A 23,985-nucleotide genomic window follows, 5' to 3' on the forward strand; every position below is an offset into this window, starting at 1 on the left:
GTGAAAATGTAATCAATCATTATGACAACGAATGTATGAAATCTATAATACAGATTTTGAAATGCCCTGTGTCTGGGCGGGTGTTACTAATTGCGTCCAATTTTTTAAAAGTCTTTACAGTAATAAACTTATATTCTAAAAATAAAAATGTACAACGGCAAATATTGCGACTGAGTACATGAACATGTTGACACCCGTTCATCTCTTCATCTATTTTCTTCTTGACCAAATAAACTTGTGTTTAAGTTTTGCGTAACACAAGTTTGCTGAATTAACAGCTCTTTCTGACAAATACACAAATACACGAGGGTAGAAAGATCAAGAGAATCCCGGCTCTAATGATAGAGAGCCACATCAAAATCTTTACCTCAGCATCTCGGTCTTTAACATCATCGCTGATGATGAGCTTGCTTCCATTACCAAACAGTATCTCCCCACAGGAGGACACCGCACAGTAATAGGTCCCAGTATCAACGGAGCTAAGGTTCATTTTCTGCAAATGGTACACACAGCTCTGTGAAGGAGACTTCACAGAGACCGGTTTACTTGTATTTATATATGTGTGAACAATTCCTGGGTGAGATCCGCGTCTAAACCAGTAGACGCTATGTTCTTCGTCACAGGTTCCAGTGTGTACTGTACAGTTGAACATCACTGAGTCACCAACTTGGATGGTCATGGATGCTGGTTCTTGGTCAATTGTCTGGTGATTAGCTGCTGAAAAAAAGTAGAAATTTGAGAAAGTAGCTTTATGTGTCATTTTTTGTAGATCTGGAATGTATATGCATGTATTAATGAAGATACTGTTGATGATCTTCCCAATCTACACCAACAAAATATTAACAGGTTTTCAAAGAAAAGGACACTGCAAAATAAACAAAAACCAAAAAAATGCACAATAACGGCAGGTAAAAAAATATACTCGCTAACTGGCTAGATGAAAAAAAATATAAGCTAAATGCACAGTAGGCTGAATAGACAAAGGCTGATAAGGCAAAGGTGAACTAAAAATAATAATAAGTGGAGAGGACAAAAAACAAAGGAGGTAAGTAGAAATATAAAAATCCACATCACGTGTGAAATTTTTATTGTTTACTTGGTTTCCATAGGTCTTTTCCTGTGTGTTATGAATAAATATTGGGGGGGGGGGGGGGGTTTGGTACTGGTACTGGTTTTATTTTGTTGTATTTATCTGCAACACCTTAAAAGCCAGTCTGTGAAAACATTGTCGGACATAAACCGGTCCGTGCACAAAAAAGGTTGGGGACTGCTGGTTTAAAGCGATTTGAGTACTCAGTTACAGTAGAAAAGCTCCATAAGAACCAGTTCATACCAGTTATAATATTTAGACAATAAAACATGAATCTTTTTGGATGGTAAGGATTTTAAAAAAAGAAAATAAGCCAGTTGAGGTCATTCAGACAAGGTAGACCAACGACTCAATGGAAAGAGTAAATCTTTTGTCTGGTTTGTGAAGGCCCCAGTGTCCCCTTGGAAGAGCTGGAGGGAGTGAGTGGGGGAGTCTAAGCACGGGAACGCTAAAGGAACATGGAATAAAAGGTGTTCATGAAAAATAGAAGCAAAATACCTCGAACACTCAGAAAGATCCCTTCTCCAAATTCCACCATGTTGGAGTGAGAGCTCCCGCAGTAGTATGTAGCTGAATCTGAGAGGCGGACACCAGAGATTTGTAGATGATTGGTCCCTTCCTTTCTTTCCACAGAGAAACGAGGGTTCTTCTCCAATGTGTGGAGGACTTCAGATGGCTTATCATATTTGTAAATTGTAGAGAGGCGCTTAGGTTGGCTTCCTAAGAATTGTCGGTACCAGGAGAAGTGCATCGCCACTTGGCTTTCATAAAAGCAACGCAAAGTCACGTTGTCCCCAACAGCAGCAAATCTCACCCCAGTCTCCTGCTTGACTGTAGCTGACTGGATCACAGCTGACAGATGAACTGTGTCAGAAAAATACACATTGTTAAAGAAGCATAATCAGGTATGAAAATACAACCCTACCTCAATATACATGAATCTTCTACTGAGACACTTACATATCCCACAGAGGATGATACAGAGATGCATCTTTTCAGAGGTCTCGTCAACTGAAGATTTGGAGGAAAAGAGCAGCCAACAGCATAAAAACTGGGTTACTCTTGATTGGTTCTTAAAAGGGTCACCCCGTGTGTTGTTTTAAACTTCCGTCTCAGTGTCATAGAAAAATAAATCTGTTTAACAGCAAAGCCACACATGTCAAATAAATATATTCTACATTTCTCCACTTTTTAAATAGTCATTCAGTTATATTATCTATTTTTAAAATAAAAAAAAATAATAATAAAATAAATACGTGAAAGTCCTTTTTGTAATACCTGACTGTAACTATGTATATGAGACTAAACACTTATATTTGAGAAACAAATTTATATTTAAGTCCTCATGAAGTCATTTGTTTACTAAACATTTAATATTGTTTGTCAGTTATATGTAGTTATATGCAGTTTAATTGAACTTGACACAGAGAGCAAATTCAAAGTTCTTTTCAGACCAAAAAGAATGATGTCCTGGTGAAAAGTTGTTCAAACTGTTTAAAACACCAGTAAAACTGACTCAGGCTAAATATTTACTGCAGTGGAATTCAGATCTTCTTAAGTATACAGAGATCTGGAGTGCCTCCTAGAGCTAACAAGCTGAAATGTGTGGTGAGTCAGGTGGTCGTGTTGCTGAGATTGACTCATAGAGCCAGACTATGATCTCAGAGAATCAGCTGATAAAGAAGACTCTTGGAGGTCTTATAGAGTATTAGAAGCTGCATCCACAAACAGAGCTATTTGTGATATAAACTGTCTGATTTTCTAACAGACCTAAATTTGCATATATTCAACTAGGCCTATAAACCCTTTTCCCATTTTCTTCCATGTATATGGCATTATATGTTTGATATGAATGCTCATATCAAACAAATCCAAAGTTTCATAAAATGAGATTATTGAATGTAAAAAATGCTCCTTCCACTCCAGTGTTTTCTACCTGTGAGCAAGAACTGATCTCCCTAAAAGAACAGAAGCCCCACATTCAGGTCAGTTTTCTGTTTAGAAAAGGCAGCAACTCCCAAGAAAATCTGCAGACTCATTTCAGATGGCGGATGAACCAAGGGCCTATCAGACCCAGTATAAGATAAATACAGATTATTTGGTATTAAAGAATAAAATACCAGAGCTAGCAGTGAGCATAACAATTTGTTTTTAGTATAAATGATAATAAATTTTTCATTTTTTCATGAAAGCACCTAACGTAACTTACTGGCCTCATTGACATGCAATTCCTGGTCAGTCTCCCATTCAAACACACACATCAGCTAGAGGGGTCAGTGTTCAAGGTTCAAGGTTCAAGGTTCTTTATTTGTCACATGTATAGTTATACAAGTATAACACACAGTGAAATGTAGCCTGACACGCTCCTCGACATGTGCAAAAATTGGGGGGGGGGGGGGGGGGGGGGGGGGGTGTAGAGGAGGAACATTATATATATATATATATATATATATATATATATATATATAGTATATACACTGGGTGAATGTGCAGTAGTAGCAGCAAGCAGGTGAATTCTGTACAGTAATATGAATAGACATCTGACTATTTTACAGGATAGACAATATAAACATATTTAAATTTAAAGGAATTTGAAATTATTATTATTATTATTATTATTATTATTATTATTATTATTATATGTTATTATACATCCACTGTTTAGTTAAGTGATATAACCTAGACATGACAAGGAAACAGAGGTTGTGATAACTACATTAAAAAAGAGCTGAAAAAAAGAACATGTTGGAACATGTTGTTCATGAAACACGAGATAGAACAGAATGAACTATTAAAAAGCGTTCTTACTAACAAATATTGAATAAACATTAGTGCCTCAGAGTGTTTGTGGCTGTTCACCTTTGACCCCCTCCATACTGGGCACTGGTATCCCAAAAGGCTACATAGCTGACTGAGTACTATTGACACTATGCTGCTTTGGTAAGTTTGATAATGATTAGCAGCAAACAGAAAGAGGAAGTATCATCATCTACTTGTGTAGCAAAGAATGGATAACCTGAATCTTTATGAGGACAAATAAGACGCTCATGGGCTGCAATAAGAAACAGAAGTGAATATTTGCAGTTGGACATAAGTGGAATAAGCTGGTTTCTTAGCGCGTGGGGGGAGTACCCAAATAAGAGTCTTGCATACCTTCAAAACAACTTCTCTTGCCAATAAAGCACAGCACCAGATTCATGTTTATTGTCTCACTTTCTGGTGTGCTGTTACTTCCACACAAGGCGTCGATAACTCTTCTATAAACCTGCACGAGTGTGAATGAATTGCTGCCTGACATTTTAAACGGTACTGATGAAAATAGGCTGTGTAGATTCAAATCTCCTGGCATGATGTATTCAATACCACACCCCTTTCTAATGAAATGAAACCCCCCTACAGAACATAAAGTTTCCTGACTGTAAGACGGTTACACGCAGAATGAGGAGGTTCACTTTAATAACAGCAGTGGCTTTCTGCAGCCGCAGTAAGTACAGCATATCATTATTCTGATTTAATATTAAACAAATGTAATTCTATCTGTCCATTACATAAATCAGTGTTATGTTGTATCTGTTTTTCTGTTTCAGGCTGGATCTCAGCTTCTGAGTTTCAGACTGTGGAGGTCCAGCACGGGGACGAGGTCACACTGCAGTGTTCCAACATTTCTGCCTATCCAACACAGACAGACTGGTTCAGAGTGGTCAATAAAACTAAGCCCAGCTGTGTTTCTTCTATGTATGGCTCTGACAGCGAAGCGTCGTTCTGTCATGGATTTAGAAACAGAAATTTTAATATGAGTTCCAACGTCTCTTTTGTCTTCCTTCAAATCAAACGAGTGGATTTATCTGATGCCGGGCTGTATTTCTGTGGATTGTACATCAGTGGGCACACAGTCATTTCCAATGCAGTTGAGTTAAGAATTGAAGGTAAGCTTTTGTTCATGATTTAGATATTTTTGTTTCGTTTCTTGATCATGTTTAGCATGAAAACATGTCATGCGATCACAAAATGATATTATAACGATGATTCTTTACAGGCAGTGAACCCAGAGAAGAGGAGGATTTTAATAAGACTGATCGTAAGATTGATTTTTTTGTTTCAAAAGATGTTTTTCAGTTTCCATGTAGTTATTTCACTATCATCAATAGTATATCTAAAGTAATCATAAAAATTATGTTTTTATCTAATTATTTTTGTAGAAGAGCCCAGTGGAACGACAAACCTCATAATCATCGCCCTTGGAGGTCTGACAGGTCTGCTCACTTTAGTGGTCGTTATTCTGGTTCTAAAAATCTGGAAATCTCAAAAAGGTGAGGTTACTTACAAATTACTTCACTCATCTTCTAAACTGATTAACCTGTCCAAAACAATGTATTTGGTTGTTAATAACAAGCAATAATTTTTGGTATTTCCATTTAGCTGTTGGAGAGCAAGAAGAAAATAACAAGGTAAACTCACTTTTTGAGTTTTTCTTCTTTTTTTACAACTAACAACTGTTTTCTGTGATTCAAAAGCTTCATTGAAATGCCTAATTACTCTGTGAATAGCCTCAACCTGTTGCATCATAGAGTAAACTCAAGCAAGCAATTGTAATCTTTTATTTTCTTTGACTTTAAGTAATATCAGAAATGAAAAAAAACTTAATAACTTTAAATTATTTAGTAATAGTTCATCTAGACTAAATAAAAAGTTAATTTTTTTTGTTTGTTTTTTTAAAAACAGGCAAAATCTATAGTTTGCAAAACTCCAATTATAACTCTAAAATGTAATGTGGGTAAAATGCTAGCTGAAGCGTTCACTGTGAAGAGTTTGTCCTTATAACATATTTCCTGTCTGGGAAGCTTTTTAAACACGTTCATTTTTCCAAAATGACTTTTTTTAAACTTTTTCAATCAAAACGGAAAAAAAGAAAGAAAATAATTTGTACTGTATATGTGGTTTCTCATTTTTATTTATATTTACCTCTAAAAATCTCACTCTGAAACTCACATAACCCACAAATCCACCTTGGTTGTCTCATATAGTGTTTAACTAAATATCCTGATTTTCAGAACATGACTTCAGACAATCTGAACTACGCAGCTCTGAATTTCCAGAAAAAGACCAAAAGAAGCTGCAGGCCTGTGGCGCAGAGAGAGCAGGAGCCTCATGTTGTGTATGCTGCTACAAAATAGACTGAGGAAGCGCCTGCAGCTCAAGCTCTGAACAGGATATACCTTATTCCTGTTAATTTTCTGATGATTTTTTTCTTTTTGTTTGTATGTGTCGTGGTTCACATAAATGTCTTACAAAATAACTAAATAAATGTGCATCCAGTCCATATTTGCATCCTCTGCTTTTTTGTTATTTTCAGATGATTTTTTGTGATAAAAAAATACAATTAAAAAAAAAACTTTAAGTGATTATAGTGAGTGAGTCAGAAATGAGAGTGATGTCTGTTGACTTCCTCGTGGGAGAATCTAATGGTCTGCTGTGGGTGGAGTGACATACATATGTCAGTCTGACGTCTGACAGGAAGAAAGAGCAACATGTGGTCTGGGCGCAACTGAGGTGACAATCATGAGGCTTCGATAGTAAAAAATGCTTTAAAAAAGTATAAAATCAACATTAATATGATCTATTAAAACCAGCGGCTATATTTATACATCTGAAATACTATAAAATAATCACAGAATATGCCAGTGCCCAGAAGTGACTATGTGCGAATACTATGTGAGCCAAAAATAACGTATTCACCAGAAACCACAAACACACAGTTCCGTTTAAAGGATATACCAGTCTCACCTGACAATGGTAAATCACTTCACTCACTGTCACATTACTTGTGTGAAGGTAAACATGTAAAGTATTTATGCTTTGAACTTATACAAAGCGAAGACCTTTGTCCATAGTCTGGTCAAGAGCCAAATATTTTCAGGTATTCACTGAAATTGTTTAGCTTGTTGTAGTGAAGTAGATTTTGGATAGGCTTTTACATGACGTCCGCGAATGCAACGCTAACATCCACACCTTCCCAGCAGATAATTAGAGGCCTTATAAGAAACAGCTGCGCTTCACTACCACACGGAGAATTTGGCATACTTTTCACATCCAAGGTGGCCGAGCGTGATAGATGGCTAAGCACTGCAGAGTGGTTTGATTCTTCAGGAAAGCTGCTCATTTTAGTATTGCCCTCTAGAGAGTGGATTGTGCCACTGCTGCTGTCTTTTTTCAGTCTTGTTGTCATTTTATAAACGCTTATGGACTGGCCTTGACTGACTCATGGTTTCATGGTCTTTTAATCATGCTTTTATAAAGAAGTGTATCTTAGGCTGTATTTGTTTTGTTTATCTCTTTTACTGAATTGTTTAATATTGTATATGTTTTGTTGTTTTGTTGCTTTAGTGGAGGTACGGCCTCTTGCTGTGGGGTTAGCCACGTGAGGTGGAATACCCCCCTGATGCATGAGAGTGTACACAGCAGGAATAGGTAGATTGCACCACTTAGATTGCAGTGTGAGTGACAGTGAGGTTTGCAGTGGAACTACACGGGTGAGTAATTGGTGGCACCCTTGGGCACTCCTCTCTGTAGGCTGCCTCCTCAAGTGGCCGGTCTCCACCATTTTGTTTAGTTATTCTATCGAGCTTCTATTTTACTAGGGTAGCACTGTGGCAGCGAGCCTTGTCGTTTTAGTCATTGTTTGTTAATAAAGTGCTTTAATTAACAGTCTTGCATTCTCAGCCTTGCTACCTTAAGAAGTTCTCTGATTTTACAGTTCTATGCTTTTAATAGTTTTTCCTAATAAATTTTGATTTGTAAAATTGATCTGCCTCACCTCTGCTTGCTAATAACGAGCCTGTGGGCTTTGGTAGCTAGTATAACATCCACATTGGCTATAGAAATCTCTCGTGGGGTGTAGCTCCCTCCCCAGGCGGTGTTGTCAACATGCCTTAGTCACCTTCACTGGTTATCCTCCTTCGTGCCACCACAATGTGAACAAAAAAACAACATAGAATAAAGGACTGGTATTCTTATACCTAAGAGCTCAAACAGCAGGTTAAGGACATACGGGAACCACAAAAGTCATATTCATGGTGATACTAGAGTAAAAAGGTCATATCTGTACAAAATGCAAAGCAAAATTTTCAAGAATGCCATTGAACAGAGGTGGTGGCTTACAACACCAGCTGTCAGCCACTTATAATCCAGTCTTATGATCCCTTCCCTTCAAATTCAACCTCTTCTTCATATCTTGCCTCCAGTAACTTTAACAAGTCACATGATGAGGTGGGGCAAGGTCTCACAGACGTTTCACCCTTGACCATGAATGATGATAATTGCCTTTTTTCTCATCTTGGCTTATGTGATGTTTCACATGACCAATATTGGGTCAAAGCTAGGTCAAGGATAACATACAGTATACATAAGAATTTATAGCCTTTGCTCCATACTTTGTTGAAGGACCTTTGACAGCAATTACAGCCACAAGTCTTTTTGAGAATAATGCTACAAGGATACTATCCCTACAATGAAGCATGGTGGTAGCAACATTATATTGTGGGAACTGGGAGACTTGTCAAGGTCGAGGGAAAGATAAATGCAGCAATGTACAAAGTCATCATTGATATTAACTTGCTCCAGAGCACTGTGGTCCTCGGACTGGAGCAAAGGCTCATCTTCCAACAGGCCAAAAAACTTAAGCAGAAATCCAAGACAAGAAAGCAGTGGCTTCTGGACCACTCTGCGAATGTCTTTGAGTAGCTCAGCCAGAGCCCAGACTTGAACTCGACCGAATGTCTTTGGAGAGATCTGAAAATAGCTGTGCACAATCCTCCCCGTCCAGTCTGATGCAGCTTGAGCTTGCCAAAAGCACTTCAAGTATTGAGGAAAGGTCGTGAATACTTGTGTACATTTCATATTTTCTATTTTGTGTCCTGTGTCACTAGATCAAAGACAATTTAGAGCTGAAGTTTGGATTATAAGACATTATAATACATGATAAATGGGATCCTTAATAAATGCACCAAGCATAAAACCAATGTACCCCCTTTTTGCTTCCTTTTAGACCTTTAAGGACTAGAAACACATAAATACTTCTAACTGCAGAAGCTGCAGACTGGATTTTTAAGTATTTGTATAATTTTCTGAAAATCGTATCTCAAGCAGACATAATGTAAAATGATAAAGTGGAAATTTTATGTTAATGGATATTCGCTTAAGCTAAAACATGCAAAGCTATTGCATTGTATAGGGCGGCAATGGCAAGATGAAACACAAAATATAAAGCCAACACACACACACACACACACACACACACACACACACACACACACACACACACACACACACACAAACAAAAGACTCCCCGCCCCTCTTAACCCCCATATAAGAGCTGTGTGATACAAACTATCCATGCAGTTACAGGATTAAACGCATGATGAGGAGCTTCGTCTTGAGCACAGCTTTATTTCTCTCCAGCCTCAGTAAGTACTGGCACCTCAGTACTCTCAAATAATGGAATGAGAAACGCCGGTAAACAAATGTAGTTGATGTTGTTGTCCTGTAACACTGTAGGTTCAGACATAAACATCATGTTCTTTCATTCCAGGCTGGATCTCTGTTTCAGGTTCTGAGTTTCAGACTATGGAGGTCCAACTTGATGAAGAAGTCACGTTGAAGTGCTCCAACATTTCGAGTCATCCAACACAGACAGACTGGTTCAAAGTTATCAACAGAACTAAGCCCAGCTGCATTGCTGCTATGTATGGATCTCAAGGCAAAGCTTCATTCTGTGATGGATTTCGAAATGGAAAATTCAATATGAGTTCCAACAACACCTCTGTGTTTCTTAAAATCACACAAGTGGATTTATCTGATGTCGGGCTGTATTTCTGTGGATTTTATGTGAATAAGCATACGGTCATTTCCAATGCAGTCGAGTTAAGAATTCAAGGTAAGCTTGTAGGGAGGACTTTTGTCCTCCAGGTTAGTTTTATGTTCATACGTAATCCAAAATCAGCTCAGAGACAAAAAGGAAATCACAAAATATTATAATAGCCATGTTTCTTTACAGGCGGTGAAACCAATGAAGGAGAGGGTTTTAAGACGGAAAGTAAAATTATTTTATGGCTTCTAAAATTTTGCTGTTCAATGTGCTAAAAGTTAATATCAATATTATGTTTCAATCAATCCAACTAAAGTGGACTGATGGGTTTTTGTTTGTATTTGTTTTTTGCAGAAGAGTCTGACAGAATGACACACCTGCTAAGCACCATCCTGGGTAGTCTGGCTGGTTTACTCACTATAGTGGTTATTATTCTGGTTTTTAAAATCTGGAAACTTCAAAAAGGTACACATGGCTTTAATTTGTTTCACTTCTTTTTGGCAGGTAAATCTTGTACCTCCTCTTGTACGCTGGTAATAATGAACTAATGACACTTTTGTATTTGGTATTTAGTGGCAGAACAAGAACCAAAAAGCAACAAGGTAAATGTTTATTTGTTTTTTGTTGTTCCTGTTGTTTTCTTTTTCCTTAGAATGCGCAACCAATATGTCATGATATATTAATGTTGGAAAGAGAAGTGTCTAAGAGTTTGTCATGGTAACTGTAGAATTAATAATGTATACTTTATTGATCCCCATGTGGAAATTGCTTGTTTTTCCTCTGCATTTGACCCATACACTCAGTGAAGCAGAGGGCAGCCACTAAGCAGGCGCCCGGGGAGCAGTCTGTAGGGACGGTACCTTGCTCAAGGGTATCTCAGGGTAGCTGTTCAGTGGATTTGAACCCCCGACCTCCCAATTGTAGGGCAACCACTCTACCTACTGAGCTATCCCTGCTCAGTAGTTTCCTTCTTCTGAAGATTTTTGTTTTCTTCTCTGAAAATGTTTTTTTTAAAAGACATCTTTACCTACATAGCTGCATTAGTTCCAATTTCTGGCCTATGTTACTGAAGCTAAACTCTTTTTTTACTGTATAATCTAATTGAATTGTGTTTAACACTGGACAGCACAGGTGTTCTTCCAGTGTGATGTTTTAGTATTAAACTCTAAAAATCACATTTTATGTAAAATCATTTTTGGTTTAACCCACATATCAGCAAATACGTGATATATACGTAGCAAACTCAGCTGTGTAAATATTCTGGTTTTCAGAATGTGAGCTCAGACGATCTGAACTACGCAGCTCTCAACTTCCAGAAAAACGTCCAAAGAAACCGGAGGCCTGTGACACAGAGAGAGCTGGAGCCACATGTTGTGTACGCTGCCACCAGATAGACTCGTGCTTTGTGATAACCTGCAGATAAGGTTTTGTTTTGTGGAGGATATGGCAAAAAATAAAACAAATAAAATTTGCATTCAAGTTGTGTTTGTATCTTTACTTTTGTGTCATTGTCTTTTTTATTTGTCCACCTTTTGTTGGAGGGGGAAAACACTACTCTTAAAGTATGTTGATGAGGGAGAAGTCAATGGTCTTACACCGATTGTGAAGCTTTCTTTTGGGGAGAGTCTAATGCTCTGTTGTGGGAGAGTAGAAATACATTTTAACAGGAAGAGACAACACTGTGTGGTCTGAGCCCAACTGAGGTTAAAATCACAAGGTTTCCAAGCCCTTCAGGAAGTATAAAGGTGACATAGTTCTAATTTAAACCGGTTGTTATGTTTAGACATTTTGATAACATCAGTTTCATTCAGTAACATTTGTCGCATGTAATTTACTGGATATTAAAGTGAATTTCCAGTTGCAGTAAATTTAATCATCAAAAAGCTGCCTGATGTGGCGGGAATAGCTAATATTAGGAGTTTTAGTGGCTCAAAGCAGAGATCCTATAACTCTTTACTCTCTCTCACTGCCATACTTTATCCTAAATGTTTAGGGCAGAGTGCCACATATTTCCTGTGCTCTACTTATATTTTTATTAAAAAGAGGAAGAGCACTGTACAGTTCCTTTTTTGCAGGCAGTCAAATGAATTTTTACAGTAGAGGAATTTGCATTTGTCTTACTGTATGAGTGTGAGACATGTTAAAATCCATTGACACCAAGGTATCATACAATAAAATAATGTGATTAATACATAAGTAAAAGAAATTCCTATACATGCCCCTTCCTGATTTCTTATGTTTTAACATGTTTGTTACACTTACATGTTTCCAATTTCAAATGTTAACACAGATGTTCAGAGTAAATACAGATTGTAGTTTTTTAAATGCTGATTTCATTTAGTTTGGGGAAACAGCTCTCCAACTTTACCTCATGTAGAAAAAGTCATTTCCTTCTAAACCTAATAAGTGGTTTTGTCATCTAGCAAGAACTGCAATCAAGCATTTGCAATAACTAATAAAAAAAGCACTTGGGACAATTGTGTTGGTGACAGCTTTTGTTATAATATCAATAATATTTCTATGAATATGGGATACTGTTACATGTTTGCATAGACTTTTGTGGAATATGGAGACACTCCTGGCATTATATGAGCAAAGTGAGACTCATTTTTTAGGGTTGGTGGAGATGAGTGTGAAGATCCAAACAATCCCTGTCAGTGATGGAGAAGCTTTGATGAAAATATTTGGTAAAAAGTTCACCAGCATGAAGGAAATGAAGTTTCAAACTTTCCTTAGGAGGACCCCAGCACACCTGCTTAAAGAAACGTAATCAGCTGTAACTTTTAGTTACATTTTTACGCAATAATTGAAGAGTAATAAAAACCTCTCTGCCTGTTTGCTCTGTTGGGGTAAAAGACCCAGATTTGACTTTGTTGTTGCTTTTGTTCTGTTGTTGGTTTTCTTGCTGGTGGTGTAATAACATTTCTGCTTACCAGGTGTATGATTGTCAGTCTCTACTGCAGATCCAATGTGCAGGAGCTTCAATTGGAGATCAGTGTGTTGAACTGCTCTTTCAGCTTTGTCCTTTTATCCCAATGTGTCAAATCCATCTGGCACTACCAGACATTATTGGACCTCTGTCATAGCGTGGGGCTGGTTGAACCCACAAATCAGATTCAATAAACAGCGACTGTTGGACATAGTTGAGGTCTAGTTGAGGACAGTTTTTAGGAGTAGTTGATGGTTTTTGCAACTGCACACATTTACAATTTGCAATTTTCTGGACCAATTGACCTGATTGGTTCTTGCTATATTATGAAGTTGTCAAAATACTGCTGTCAGCTGTGTACCAACCTGACTTTTCCACCACAGAAAAAGAGAAAATTATTTCAGGTGACTACATCATGAAGCTCATTGAGAGAAGGCCAAGGGTTTGCAATATTATCGACAAAGCAAAAGGTGGCTACTTTCAGGAATCTAAAATAAAGCATATTTATTTATTCATGAGATATTTATCAATTGTTTCTTTGCTACATAATTCCAAATTTCCTGTTTCATATATTTGATGTCTTCAGTTCGTATCTACAATGTAGAAAAGAGGTAAAAATAAAGAAAAAACATTAAATGAGACAGTGTTTCCAAACTTTTGACTGGTAGTGCATATACTGTGTATAGTATCCCATCCAACTGGTCCAAACTTTTTACTTCTGAAAGAACTGTTTCTTTTTTTTTTTCAATCTTTCTCACTTTTCACGTTCTTTCTTTGTTATTAAAACCCAGCATGCCAGAGTCAGCATTACTCCTCCTTCCTCTCCTGACAAAGCCTTAACTGGCTGTCTAATGTGATGCCAGCCCACCCTTTGCACCTTCTGGGAAGGCTTTTACAAGGTTTAGGTGTGTATTTATGGGAAGTTTTGACCATTCTTCCAGAAGTACATTTGTTAGATTAAGAATTGAACAAAGACAATCTGAAGCACAAGAGTCCAAAAAAAACAAACAAAAAAACCCAAAGGCAGTTCAGGTGGCCTGATCTTCGGGTTTGGCAAGTCGCCATCATCAGAAACATGAAGCCTTGCGTGGCTTGACAGGAGAATGTTGACAACAGAGCTACAGGTGGCTTAGCAGTAGGGGTGGGTTTTGATTATCGATTTATCGATTAAAATCAATTCTAGCTTGGATAACGTGATATCGATTCATTAAAATCCTGAATTGATTTTTTTATATAAATTTATTTTGCCCGAAATGCCAGAATTTCAGGTTAAACCTCACAAAATTTCAACAACCACCAAACAGCTAAAACAGTAAATGAGAGCAGGTACACGGATTCTGCACATAGACGTAAACACAAAGCACGGACCCGCTGACGGTTCAGAATCAGTGAGATGTCGCCTTTCTCACATGACAGCACGGACACGGTCGGGGCTTAAAGCTGACAGCTCGCTGATTCTGATGTTTCGGCGGGTCCGCGCGTTGTTTACGCCCTTTTTGCGCTGATTCTGAAGCTGTAGGTTTTATCTCTCTCCAAACAATATTGACTGAACCAGCAGCAAAAGATCCAAACTACGCTTCACATAAACATCATCATGAATTCCCTCTGACTTTTACTGTTTTGCTTCCACCACACTTCATGCACAGCTCTCTCTCTCTCTCTCTCTCTCTCAGTACACTTCAAGAACAGTTTCCCATCTAAAAATCTGTTTTCTGCATTATTCACTTGCTTGTTGTGCACAAGTCTACTGTTATTTACATCGCTGTCGGACGCTGTGTTTTTTTTTTCCTTTTACTTACTTCCGAAAAGAAAACCCCATTTCTGTTGTTCAATAGGCTAGTGAACAAATTTAAACTTTTTAAAATTATGCAAAATTGCAAAACGCTTAGCTGTGTCTCTAATAAAACCTCTTTAACTTTGCTCTGCTTCACTTCAGCAGCATCAGGTAATGTTCATATGTTGATTAATGGTTTTCTTTCATTTTTGATCTACTGCAGAATATTTTTTATAAAATCCCAGGAAAATCACCTTCATGTTTTTCTTTATTTTATCCTCAGCTCATCTGCTGTGATGCTCACACCTTTGATAAAGTCTCGCAAGTGTCAGCTTTCTTTTTATGGAAATGTACTGATGCGTGATCTGAATTATAATATTTCTCACTGTCTGAGGCAAAATTTCCAAGAATCTCTGTCCCCTTCTGGCTGCCTCTGCCTCAATTTTATCCCAGAACTTAGACATTCACATTACTCACACTCTCATTACACATACATATAGGATCTTGGGGGTGGGCACGATACACGGAATCCAAAGTACCATCAGGGTGTACACCCCACCCCTGGCGTCGTTGCCCACCTCTCAATTGTAAATACACGTAGACATTGAGGGCTAGCAGGAGGGACCTTACCTGCCGCTCCTTGGCAGGTAGCTCCATGCCCTCCTGGGTTTTAAATGCACCTTAGAACACACATGCATCAACACTACAATGAGCGGGTGGAGGGAGGTTTGGAGTCTTCTCTCACCCCCATTCTCTGTGACCTGCTGGAGCGGGGGGGCTAGGAGGAGGAGTTGGCCGTCCGACTGCGGTCTGGAGTGTGGGGCCTTCCTGCTGCTGCGGAGTCGGGGCGGTCTGCCTCCCCCCACCGCAAGGAAAAGGGTAACACCACCTGGGTCTGGGTGCAGTTCCCCCCTCCAGGGGCAAGGGTACCTAGACCCGGTTTGTAGAGTACACTTGGGAAGTGTGATCGTGTGTACAGCGTCTCTTTATGTCTGTCTCCACGTTGGTTGAGTGTGGAGTAAGTGCATATGAGAGCATGAGGGTGGGAATGGATGTTTGTATCTGTGTGTGCCTGTATGTCTGTGTCTATATGTCAGATTGGGTGTCAGGCGCCACCTCTCTGGGGACATCTCAGGCCCTCCAAAGTTTGGAGGTCTATCTCCCCCTACCACCACTTCCCCTGCCAGTGGCGGACTCCCTCAGACATCGGTGCGTTGGTGGTTCTTTGTGTCCGGGGATGGGCGTCCAGGTACACACCGGCTCACTCCTTGGCGGCCGCTTATCGGGGCCTGGAGCCTGGGGCTCGCTCGGGCCACTTCGGAGGTGGGGTGCCCCCGGCCTCTCGGCCTGGGGCTCGGTCACTCAGGCACGGCTGGCTGCCGGCGGAGCTCACGGGCACGTCACTGCAACTCCCCCTGGCTTCTGCTCCGCGGCTGCTAAGTGAGCCCTCATCTGGGACTCTCCTCAGCTCTTTCTGGGACAGTGGCGCGACTGCCCCTCTGTTGGTCTTCCTTGGTCTCTTGTGTTCTGGGGGCCTCTGGATGTCTGGAGTTTTGATCTCCTCCATACCTGCTTCATGCCCTGGAGGACGGGGCTGTGCCCCCCCCCCCCCCCCACACCTTCGAGCAGATTATTACATGAAGGAACCTTTTAAAAAAAAAACAAAAAAAACAAGCGCGTCCATGCTCACAGGTGTACACACGGGTGATCACACCCACAAACTACACCCTTTTTGGCTCCTACCTCAAAGCATATTGTGTTCTGTTGATCTTATGTGCTGCACAATAATGTTTAATATTTAGTATTTACTGTCATATTCCCATATATCATTGTGATGTTGTTTATTCTATTACTCTTGTTCTCTTCTGCTTGTTTTCTTTTTTCTTTCTCAGCAGGTGATCCAGGTGATTGATATATGCATTTTTTTTCTCTGCCCGTTCTGTTGGTTTATGTTTTTTGCCCTTCTCCCCCGTCCCTCTTCTCAGCTGTTTCTCTTTCCCTCTTTCTTTCTCCCCTTCTTTCCCCCAGTCAAGTCTGTCCCGTATTCAGTAAGTGAAAATAAAATAAACAATAAAAGGTGAATCAAATGGACCATTACGGCAAGGCTGGGATGGTCAATTTGGTAAAGTAAATCCGTGGGGCATCTTTGTTTGCCTTTAGACAACAATTCTGATGGCAAAAGAGCCAAACGGGACAGGCCAAAAAAAAAAAAAAAAAAAAGAATCGAATCGAATCGAATCATGGATCAAATCGATTCAGGACCTTGTTATCCAATAGATTATAGAAATCAGTGACGATACCCAGCCCTACTTAGCAGGAGGCCGGTGTCAGTGGCGATGTAGACATGTTCCTGGACTGCTAGGACTACCCCTTGTCACTAGTTTTTTAAATATTTTTTTTATGGACAGAATTTCTCGCATAGCCAAGTGGCAGAAATTTTCAAGATAGTTTGAGAATCTTGTTTCTGCTTTTCGCAGATGATGTGGTTCTGTTGGAATGTGAAATTGTGGGAATGAGAAACAGCATCTCCAAGTCTGATGCCATGGTCCTCAACCGGAAAAGGGTTGAGTGCCCGCTTCGGATCAGAGATGAGCTGTTGCCTCAAGTGGAGGATGTCTTTTGATCTTGTCCACAAGTGGGGGGAGGGGGAAATCAATGGATAGATAGGTGCTACGGCTGCAGTGACGCGGATGCTGTACTGGTCAGTCGTGGTGATAAGAGTGCAAGAGTGAGGCTCTCAATTTACTGGTCGATCTACATCCCTACATCTTTAAGATTATTAACTAAGTCATGTTTCTTAGAAAATATTTTTGTTTAAGTTTTTTTCTTGTACTAAATGATGATAGTATTGAGACAAAGTATGGTGTGAATTATTTATCATAACTTTGTTTTTACTTGACCTTTATTACTTGGTAGTTTGAAGTCTGCACTTTCAACACAAGTTAAAACGAAGACTTATCAAGGGTGGATCTTGCTGCTATATCATCTTAAATTGGTCATGTGATTTGCATGCATCGTCTATCAACTTTGCAGGGTTATCTGCATAATTCTGATTGCAAAAGCTCACAGAAAGTATGGGAAAACAACTACAGGGTTAAACAGCTTTAAATAATTTGACAACTTTAGGATATTTAAAATGAGCTTTAACTTAGGTCTACTGAATGCAAACATCCTATGTGAAAAGTATATTAAATTTTAAAAACACTATTGATCCCCATTTTTGTTTTTCTTTATATGCTGCACCAGATCTTAAGGGACTAAAATAAGATACTTGATCAAAAAACAGATAAAAGACTGGATCCTAAGAGTGTGAATATCATAACACAAAATAAGAAATAAACAAACAAATAAACAAACTACTTTAATGTTGTTTGATATTAGCCAGTGCTAAAAGATATGTAAATGTATTGCATTGCCTTTGTAGTTCATTGGCAAGATGACAAACTAAATCACCCCGCCCCTCTAAACCCCTTTATAAAAGCTGCATGGTTCACTAACTGTCCGAGCAGTGAAGGATTAAACACACGATGAGGAGCTTCGTCTTGATAACAGCTTTGATTTTCTGCAGCCTCAGTAAGTACTGGCACATTACTACTCTCACCTTAAAATAAGTAATGGGACGAGGAGCCCAAGAGTTTTTAAATTTGAGTTTAGAAAGCAGTGATTTAATTAAATCAAATGAAAAGTTGTTGCCCTGTTACAGCGTCTGTTGTACCGTACACTTTGTGTTGAATCTCATTTTGTCTTTGTTGTTTGATTCAGGATGGATCTTTATCTCTGGCTCTGAGGTTCACACTGTGACGGTCCAGCGTGGCGAAGACGTCACACTGCAGTGCTCCAACATTTCCACAAGTCCAACACATACAGAGTGGTTCAGAGTGATCAACACGACTAAAACGAGCTGCATCTCATCTATGTTTGGATCTCATGGCCAAGCTTCTTTCTGTAACGGATTTCAAAATGGAAAATTCAATATGAGTTCGAATGTCACTTCTGTCTTTCTTAAAATGACAGAAGTGGGTTTATCTGATGTTGGGCTGTATTTCTGTGGATTTTACATGGATGTGCATATTATTATTTCCAATGCAGTAGAGTTAAGATTTGAAGGTAAGCTTTCCTTAGTAGCACAACAGCATGATGAGACGTTCAATGAGAACTGGAAGTCACAAATTATTATAATACTCATGTTTCTTTACAGGTGGTGAAACGAATGATGAAGAATCTAAGACTGAAAGTACGATTTTTTTTTTGGTCTCTAAGCACTTTGATTGTTGTTGAGCTCAGACTTCAACCAGACTGAAATATTCCACTCCAATTATGTTTGTAGAAGAGCCTGAAAGATGCATACACCTGATGAGCATCGTGCTGGGTAGTCTGACTGGTTTACTTACTATGGTGGTCATTGTTCTGGTTTTAAAAGTCAGGAACCTACAAACAGGTAGACTTGGCTGTAACTGTTTCACCTGCTACAGTAAACTGAAACAAGAAGATAAAAAATATGTTTGTGAAAATTAACTCATCTCAATTTTCTATTTGCTGTTTAGCTACGGAACCTAAGGGTGAAGAACTAAAGGTAAATGTGTTTTTACTCATATTGTGTGAACTGCATGTCATGATTTAAAAAGATGCATTTAAACATGTAATTATTCTATGACTAATATCAACCTATGGCATCCACATGTATTTTCTTCTCATTAACCACATTCATCAGTATCTGACAGAAATTTTAAAAAAGTAAAAAAATAATCCCAGCAGAAAAAAAGCTTGATGATAGCTGCAAATAAGCAATAGTTTAGTTTAAAAATTATACACAAAAATACAAGGAATACATACACCATTATGATACATTGTCTGTGAGATTTCTAACACCAATTGTAACTTTAAAAGTTAGTGTAGAAAAAATTATAAAAATATTAGATTATTATTATAAATTATTCTTCTAAAATATGTCTCAAAATAAATGTTCCTGTTGGGTTAGAAGTTACTTTGTTGGGGATGTCTGTTCCTGCTCTGCTGTTCTTTACATTACAGCTAGTTGTATGTAGTTTGTGAAATGCAGATGCAACCGGTAAATCAGTTGCAAAACAGTGTTTTATGGCCCAAAAAATCATTGGACATCCTCTTCCCTCCCTGAAGGACCTGTACAGCACTCGCTGTCTCAAGAGGGCACGCAGCATCCTACGGGACTGCACACACCCAGGACACCGGGTGTTTAAGCTGCTGCCGTCTGGCAGGAGGTTCAGGCTGCTGAGGTCCCGAACAAATAGACTCAAGGACAGCTTTTACAACAGGGCAATAGCCCTGATCAATGTAAATAGCTGACCTGACTGGATACCTCCCTGGACTTTTTAGGGGGAGGTAACAATGTTTAAAACGATAACAATAATATTTATATTTATAACAAGGTGCAATAATAATTAATGTGCAATAATAACAGTGTGCAATACACATACACTTATTCTTCTTTTTTATACTAAGTTAATATACTGTGTTGTGTTGTTTGTTACGTTGTGATGTGTCATATCGTGTCGTGTTGTGTTATATGTAGTGCCGATGTAGGACAGTTTTTCCAGTTTCATTGTACTACTGTACTATGTATGACTGTGCAATGACAATAAAGAGTTATCTTATCTTATAAAGAGTTATCTTATCTTTTAAAGAAAATTAATGCAACCACTCTAAGACATTAGAATCATTATTGATTCTTGTTTAATTCAACTAATAAAATCTTACTGAAATCTTATGTCATGTGACTCACAAATCCACAAACTTTTCAGATTGTGTTGATTGTGTTCATCTGTTTAAAAAAGTATTTTAATTTTCAGAACATGAACTCAGATGACCTGAACTACGCAGCTCTGAGTTTCCAGACAAAAGCTAAAAGAAGCCGCAGGCCTGCGACACAGAGTGAGCCGGAGCCTAACGTTGTGTATGCTGCCACACGATAGACTTAGGAAGAAGAATTAGTTCTTATTAATATAACCTGCTGATATATTTCTGTGTGTGTGTTGTGGGTGACATGAATCTTGGAAAAAAAATAAAATTATGAATAAAATTTGCATTCAAGGTTGTTTTTTCTTCTAAATCTCTGCTTTGTGCCTCTTTGTTTTTCTTATTTATTCACGTTGTCTGAGAAGAAAAACGTAGACATGATAAAGAAGATTCAGAAATAACTGATTAATGCAATTTTCTCAGAGTCTAATGGTCTGGAGGAGTCAGATAATAAGAAAAGCACAGTGTGGTGTGAGCAGAGCTGAGGTGAAAACCACAAGGTCTCTAAAATCAGAGCTCGAGGACGATATAAAAGCAACAGAATAATGATCGATCGATTCAAACTAGCTTTCTGTGTTTACATGTCTTAACTTTATCTTCAATGTCTTTTAAATTTCTTAGGCTGTCAAACAAACTTATTGGGCAATAATAACAACGTCACTCAACATTTTATTACACGAGTTGCTTCAGTTTTATACAATCATAATGCCTATGGTTAGAGATTAAACACAGAACATATTTTGGCTATATTATGAACAAGTTTTTAATTTAAAAAATATCTCAGTGTTCTCAGTAATGTTCTTTATCAATGATTAGTGTCATCACATAATCCAAGTGTCAGGGTCATAAAATATCATTGAAATTCATGGAGGAGTTGCTGAGACATCAGATCAACATAAATGAAAAGCACTGTGAAAATAGATTTAAAGTCAGGGCATCACCAGGTCTGGACTGGTAATGTGGCTTACTGGGCATTTTCTTGGTGGGCCAACACACTTTTGGGCCGATGTACTGGCCGTACAAGCACTGACAGCAATCCATTCCTTCTTTTTCATTACTTACACTGGACAATGCCTAATCAAACCTTTTACGCAGCTTCTAGAAGAAGTGGTGGAAAGGTGGAGGTCAAAAGCTGACAGAAAACAATAAAAAGAAACTAAACTAAAAATAGATTCAGCAAAATGTACAAAATTAACCTGCATGTTAGCTGTCAGTGCTGCCAGTAGTACCAGCTATAGCTAGTAACCTGGCCTCACAGTGACAGTATGCTGCTGCTGTAATGAGAGAAATATGTCTCAAAAGGGTTGCAAATGTGCAACATATGATCCATAAGTGTAAACTAAGCTTTAAGAATGTGTACAATTATTTGTGTGCAACTTCTGAAGACTCCCAAGCACATGCTTGAATCCACCCACAAATACACAGCAATTTGGTTACACGTAAAACTATTTCACAAATGCGTACATCCAAATGGGAAAATAAATACTGCTAATTTATGCACAATTTATTAAATTCAGCTTCATAAATCCAATAATTTTGACTTTCAGAAACCTTACTGTGTGTATAAATATCTAGGTTGAGGCGCTGTCACTTGGTGTTCACTCTTTCTGTGGTAGAGTATCACTTCCTGCCTTTTCCATCAAACGGTGATGTGCTGGGTAGCTTATATGCGTAGCAGTGTAATCTTCACGTGCTTCACCAGTAGCACACTCGCTTCACTCGTAAATGTATAGTTACAGTATTCACTCACTGTGTCTTTAGGGTTTTGCTAGCTTAGCTTAGCTCATAGCCGACTAGCTAGCAGCATGGCCTCTTTACCTGTCCCTCCTGCACTTTCCTGTTCATGTGTCAGATGTTTAGTTACTCCTCAGCCTCTAAACGCTTTTCCCTACTCGGCGACACACTTGACTGAGATCAAACTTTGGTTTTTGACAATTCTGTTCTGAGACATGTGAAGCTAGAGACACCACCAGCCATAGTCAATTTTCTTCCAGGGGCCAGAGCAGGCGACATTGATGGAAATTTTGAAGGGAAAACCATTTCAGGTGACCACATCATGAAGCTCACTGAGGGCAGGCCGAGGGTTTGCAATGCTGTCAACAAAGCAAAGGGTGGCTACTTTTAGCAATCTAAAATGTAAGACATATTTAGAGTTATTTATCAATCTTTGCTACATATATTTTGCATCATATATTCGATGTATGAAAGAAAAATCATTAAATGTCCAAACTATACACATAATATGTGTATGCATGACATATACATTCTTCTTTTCCTATTTTCTTTTCTTTTTGAGTGACCATGGTGGGCTGCCAGGACCAAAAATGCCAGGGCCGATTTTTTGTCCCAGTCTATCAACTAGTAATCACTCAGGTGATCAGCAAATAAATAACCAACACTCTTAATCTGATGCTGTTTAAAAGCTATCCTTAAATATTTTATTCAGCAAAAGAAAAGAAAATGAACTGTGGTGAGTAGCACTCCTCTAAGAGCATGTCTAAGAGACTATGACATCTAACCCAGTGTATCAGGTTTGTGGATGCTTTAACACCTCTATCTGTTGTATGGAAGATGCATTCCCATTCCTGACAAAGGTGGAAAAACCACAGTATCATCATTCCACAAACCAGAAATTACAGGAAGTACAGAGTACAATGAAAGCCATCAAAGCTGAGAGGTTTCAAAAGCATCTGATGAGTTCTCACTTTTTTAGGATTCAGTTGTATTAAATTGGATTAAACCCATACCTTTTGGCTTCTCCAAGCTTGGGCTTGAGTTAAAAAATATATAAAAAGGAAGTGCTGCATTGCTCTAAAAATAACTTTAAACAGGCGCTTATAAATGGGACAAAATAACTAGATAAAACCGGTCCTTTCAATAAGTCTGGACTAAACCTTTGGTATCTAATATAGCAGTGGTCCACAACCCCCGGGCCTCGGACCGGTACCGGTCCGTGAGTCGTTTGGTACCGGGCCGCGAGAGTTGAGGCTCAGGTGTGAAATGTATAGTTTTCAGGGTTTTTATTGGTTTTCAGCGTTATTTTGTTATTGTTTTTATCGTTTACTCAGTTTTCCTGGGTCTTTTCACGTGCGTTATGAATAAATTTTCTTTTTTTCGGTACCGGTACTAGTTTTATTTCTGTTGTATTTATCCGCGACACCTTAAAGGCCGGTCCATGAAAATATTGCCGATGCTCAACATGCTTAAAATTGCAGTTTTAAGGATTTGGTCTTTGTGTAACTACAATGCTGTATGAAGAACCATGTGAAAAATACTAAAACAGGTATGTGATTCTGTGGTCATGGAGTCACTATGAACTAAAAAGGTTTAGTAGTTGGCAGGTATGACTGTAAATTGTACTTTTTGTAATTCTTGTCTGTAACTTTTAAATGCTGCTGAATAATCAAGCCTGCTAATGTTAGCATTCATAACATAGCACTATCCACTCCTGTCTAAATGTTCTCACTTCTGGGACAAAAATACCAGCATAATTAAAATGCTAATGTTAATGTACAGAAGTTCTCTGAACTGAGCTACACGCCTGTAAAGTTTCATGA

General features: G+C 38.5%; 4 protein-coding genes across 5 annotated transcripts; 3 read left to right on the forward strand and 1 right to left on the reverse strand.

The window, feature by feature from the left end:
* Positions 1–271: 271 nt before the first annotated feature.
* On the reverse strand, positions 272–2,081 carry LOC146636873 (immunoglobulin alpha-2 heavy chain-like). Its single transcript, XM_085351096.1, has 3 exons — positions 2,051–2,081; positions 1,589–1,954; positions 272–717 (listed from the first exon to the last, which is right to left on the reverse strand). The coding sequence occupies exons 1-3, from the start codon at positions 2,079–2,081 to the stop codon at positions 272–274; spliced, it is 843 nt and encodes a 280-aa protein (XP_085207222.1).
* A 2,447-nt stretch (positions 2,082–4,528) lies between these two features.
* On the forward strand, positions 4,529–6,264 carry LOC146636874 (uncharacterized). Its single transcript, XM_085349720.1, has 6 exons — positions 4,529–4,574; positions 4,678–5,016; positions 5,127–5,168; positions 5,290–5,400; positions 5,510–5,538; positions 6,142–6,264. The coding sequence occupies exons 1-6, from the start codon at positions 4,529–4,531 to the stop codon at positions 6,262–6,264; spliced, it is 690 nt and encodes a 229-aa protein (XP_085205846.1).
* A 3,239-nt stretch (positions 6,265–9,503) lies between these two features.
* On the forward strand, positions 9,504–11,347 carry LOC146636875 (uncharacterized). Of its 2 annotated transcripts, XM_085349714.1 has the most exons (6): positions 9,504–9,552; positions 9,678–10,022; positions 10,143–10,181; positions 10,308–10,418; positions 10,527–10,555; positions 11,225–11,347. In XM_085349714.1, exons 1-6 carry the CDS (start codon positions 9,504–9,506, stop codon positions 11,345–11,347), a joined length of 696 nt encoding a protein of 231 aa, XP_085205840.1. The 2 variants fall into 2 exon arrangements, with proteins under 2 accessions (XP_085205840.1, XP_085205838.1); XM_085349712.1 differs by lacking the exon at positions 10,527–10,555 and having other exon boundaries at positions 10,308–10,427; positions 11,190–11,347.
* Positions 11,348–18,183: 6,836 nt separating this feature from the next.
* On the forward strand, positions 18,184–20,604 carry LOC146636876 (uncharacterized). Its single transcript, XM_085349719.1, has 6 exons — positions 18,184–18,229; positions 18,419–18,763; positions 18,855–18,890; positions 18,984–19,094; positions 19,201–19,229; positions 20,482–20,604. The coding sequence occupies exons 1-6, from the start codon at positions 18,184–18,186 to the stop codon at positions 20,602–20,604; spliced, it is 690 nt and encodes a 229-aa protein (XP_085205845.1).
* The last annotated feature ends 3,381 nt before the right edge of the window (positions 20,605–23,985 follow it).

Source organism: Diplotaxodon limnothrissa, linkage group LG3 (genome assembly GCF_057381915.1).
Source record: "Diplotaxodon limnothrissa isolate DT_005_m linkage group LG3, D_limnothrissa_male_GT1.1, whole genome shotgun sequence".
Taxonomy (NCBI): Eukaryota; Metazoa; Chordata; class Actinopteri; order Cichliformes; family Cichlidae; genus Diplotaxodon; species Diplotaxodon limnothrissa.

Excerpts from the sequence above, each read along its gene's own strand:
- LOC146636874 (XM_085349720.1), top strand. The coding sequence starts at position 4,529 with ATGAGGAGGTTCACTTTAATAACAGCAGTGGCTTTCTGCAGCCGCA. Across the intron at positions 5,017-5,126 it reads AGTTGAGTTAAGAATTGAAG|GCAGTGAACCCAGAGAAGAG; the intron begins GTAAGCTTTTGT and ends GATTCTTTACAG. Across the intron at positions 5,539-6,141 it reads AGCAAGAAGAAAATAACAAG|AACATGACTTCAGACAATCT; the intron begins GTAAACTCACTT and ends CCTGATTTTCAG.
- LOC146636876 (XM_085349719.1), top strand. The coding sequence starts at position 18,184 with ATGAGGAGCTTCGTCTTGATAACAGCTTTGATTTTCTGCAGCCTCA. Across the intron at positions 19,095-19,200 it reads AGTCAGGAACCTACAAACAG|CTACGGAACCTAAGGGTGAA; the intron begins GTAGACTTGGCT and ends TTTGCTGTTTAG. Across the intron at positions 19,230-20,481 it reads CTAAGGGTGAAGAACTAAAG|AACATGAACTCAGATGACCT; the intron begins GTAAATGTGTTT and ends TTTAATTTTCAG.
- LOC146636873 (XM_085351096.1), bottom strand. The coding sequence starts at position 2,081 with ATGCATCTCTGTATCATCCTCTGTGGGATAT. Across the intron at positions 1,955-2,050 it reads TATCATCCTCTGTGGGATAT|TTCATCTGTCAGCTGTGATC; the intron begins GTAAGTGTCTCA and ends TTTCTGACACAG. Across the intron at positions 718-1,588 it reads GATCTTTCTGAGTGTTCGAG|CAGCTAATCACCAGACAATT; the intron begins GTATTTTGCTTC and ends ACTTTTTTTCAG.
- LOC146636875 (XM_085349712.1), top strand. The coding sequence starts at position 9,504 with ATGATGAGGAGCTTCGTCTTGAGCACAGCTTTATTTCTCTCCAGCCTC. Across the intron at positions 10,023-10,142 it reads AGTCGAGTTAAGAATTCAAG|GCGGTGAAACCAATGAAGGA; the intron begins GTAAGCTTGTAG and ends GTTTCTTTACAG. Across the intron at positions 10,182-10,307 it reads AGAGGGTTTTAAGACGGAAA|AAGAGTCTGACAGAATGACA; the intron begins GTAAAATTATTT and ends TGTTTTTTGCAG.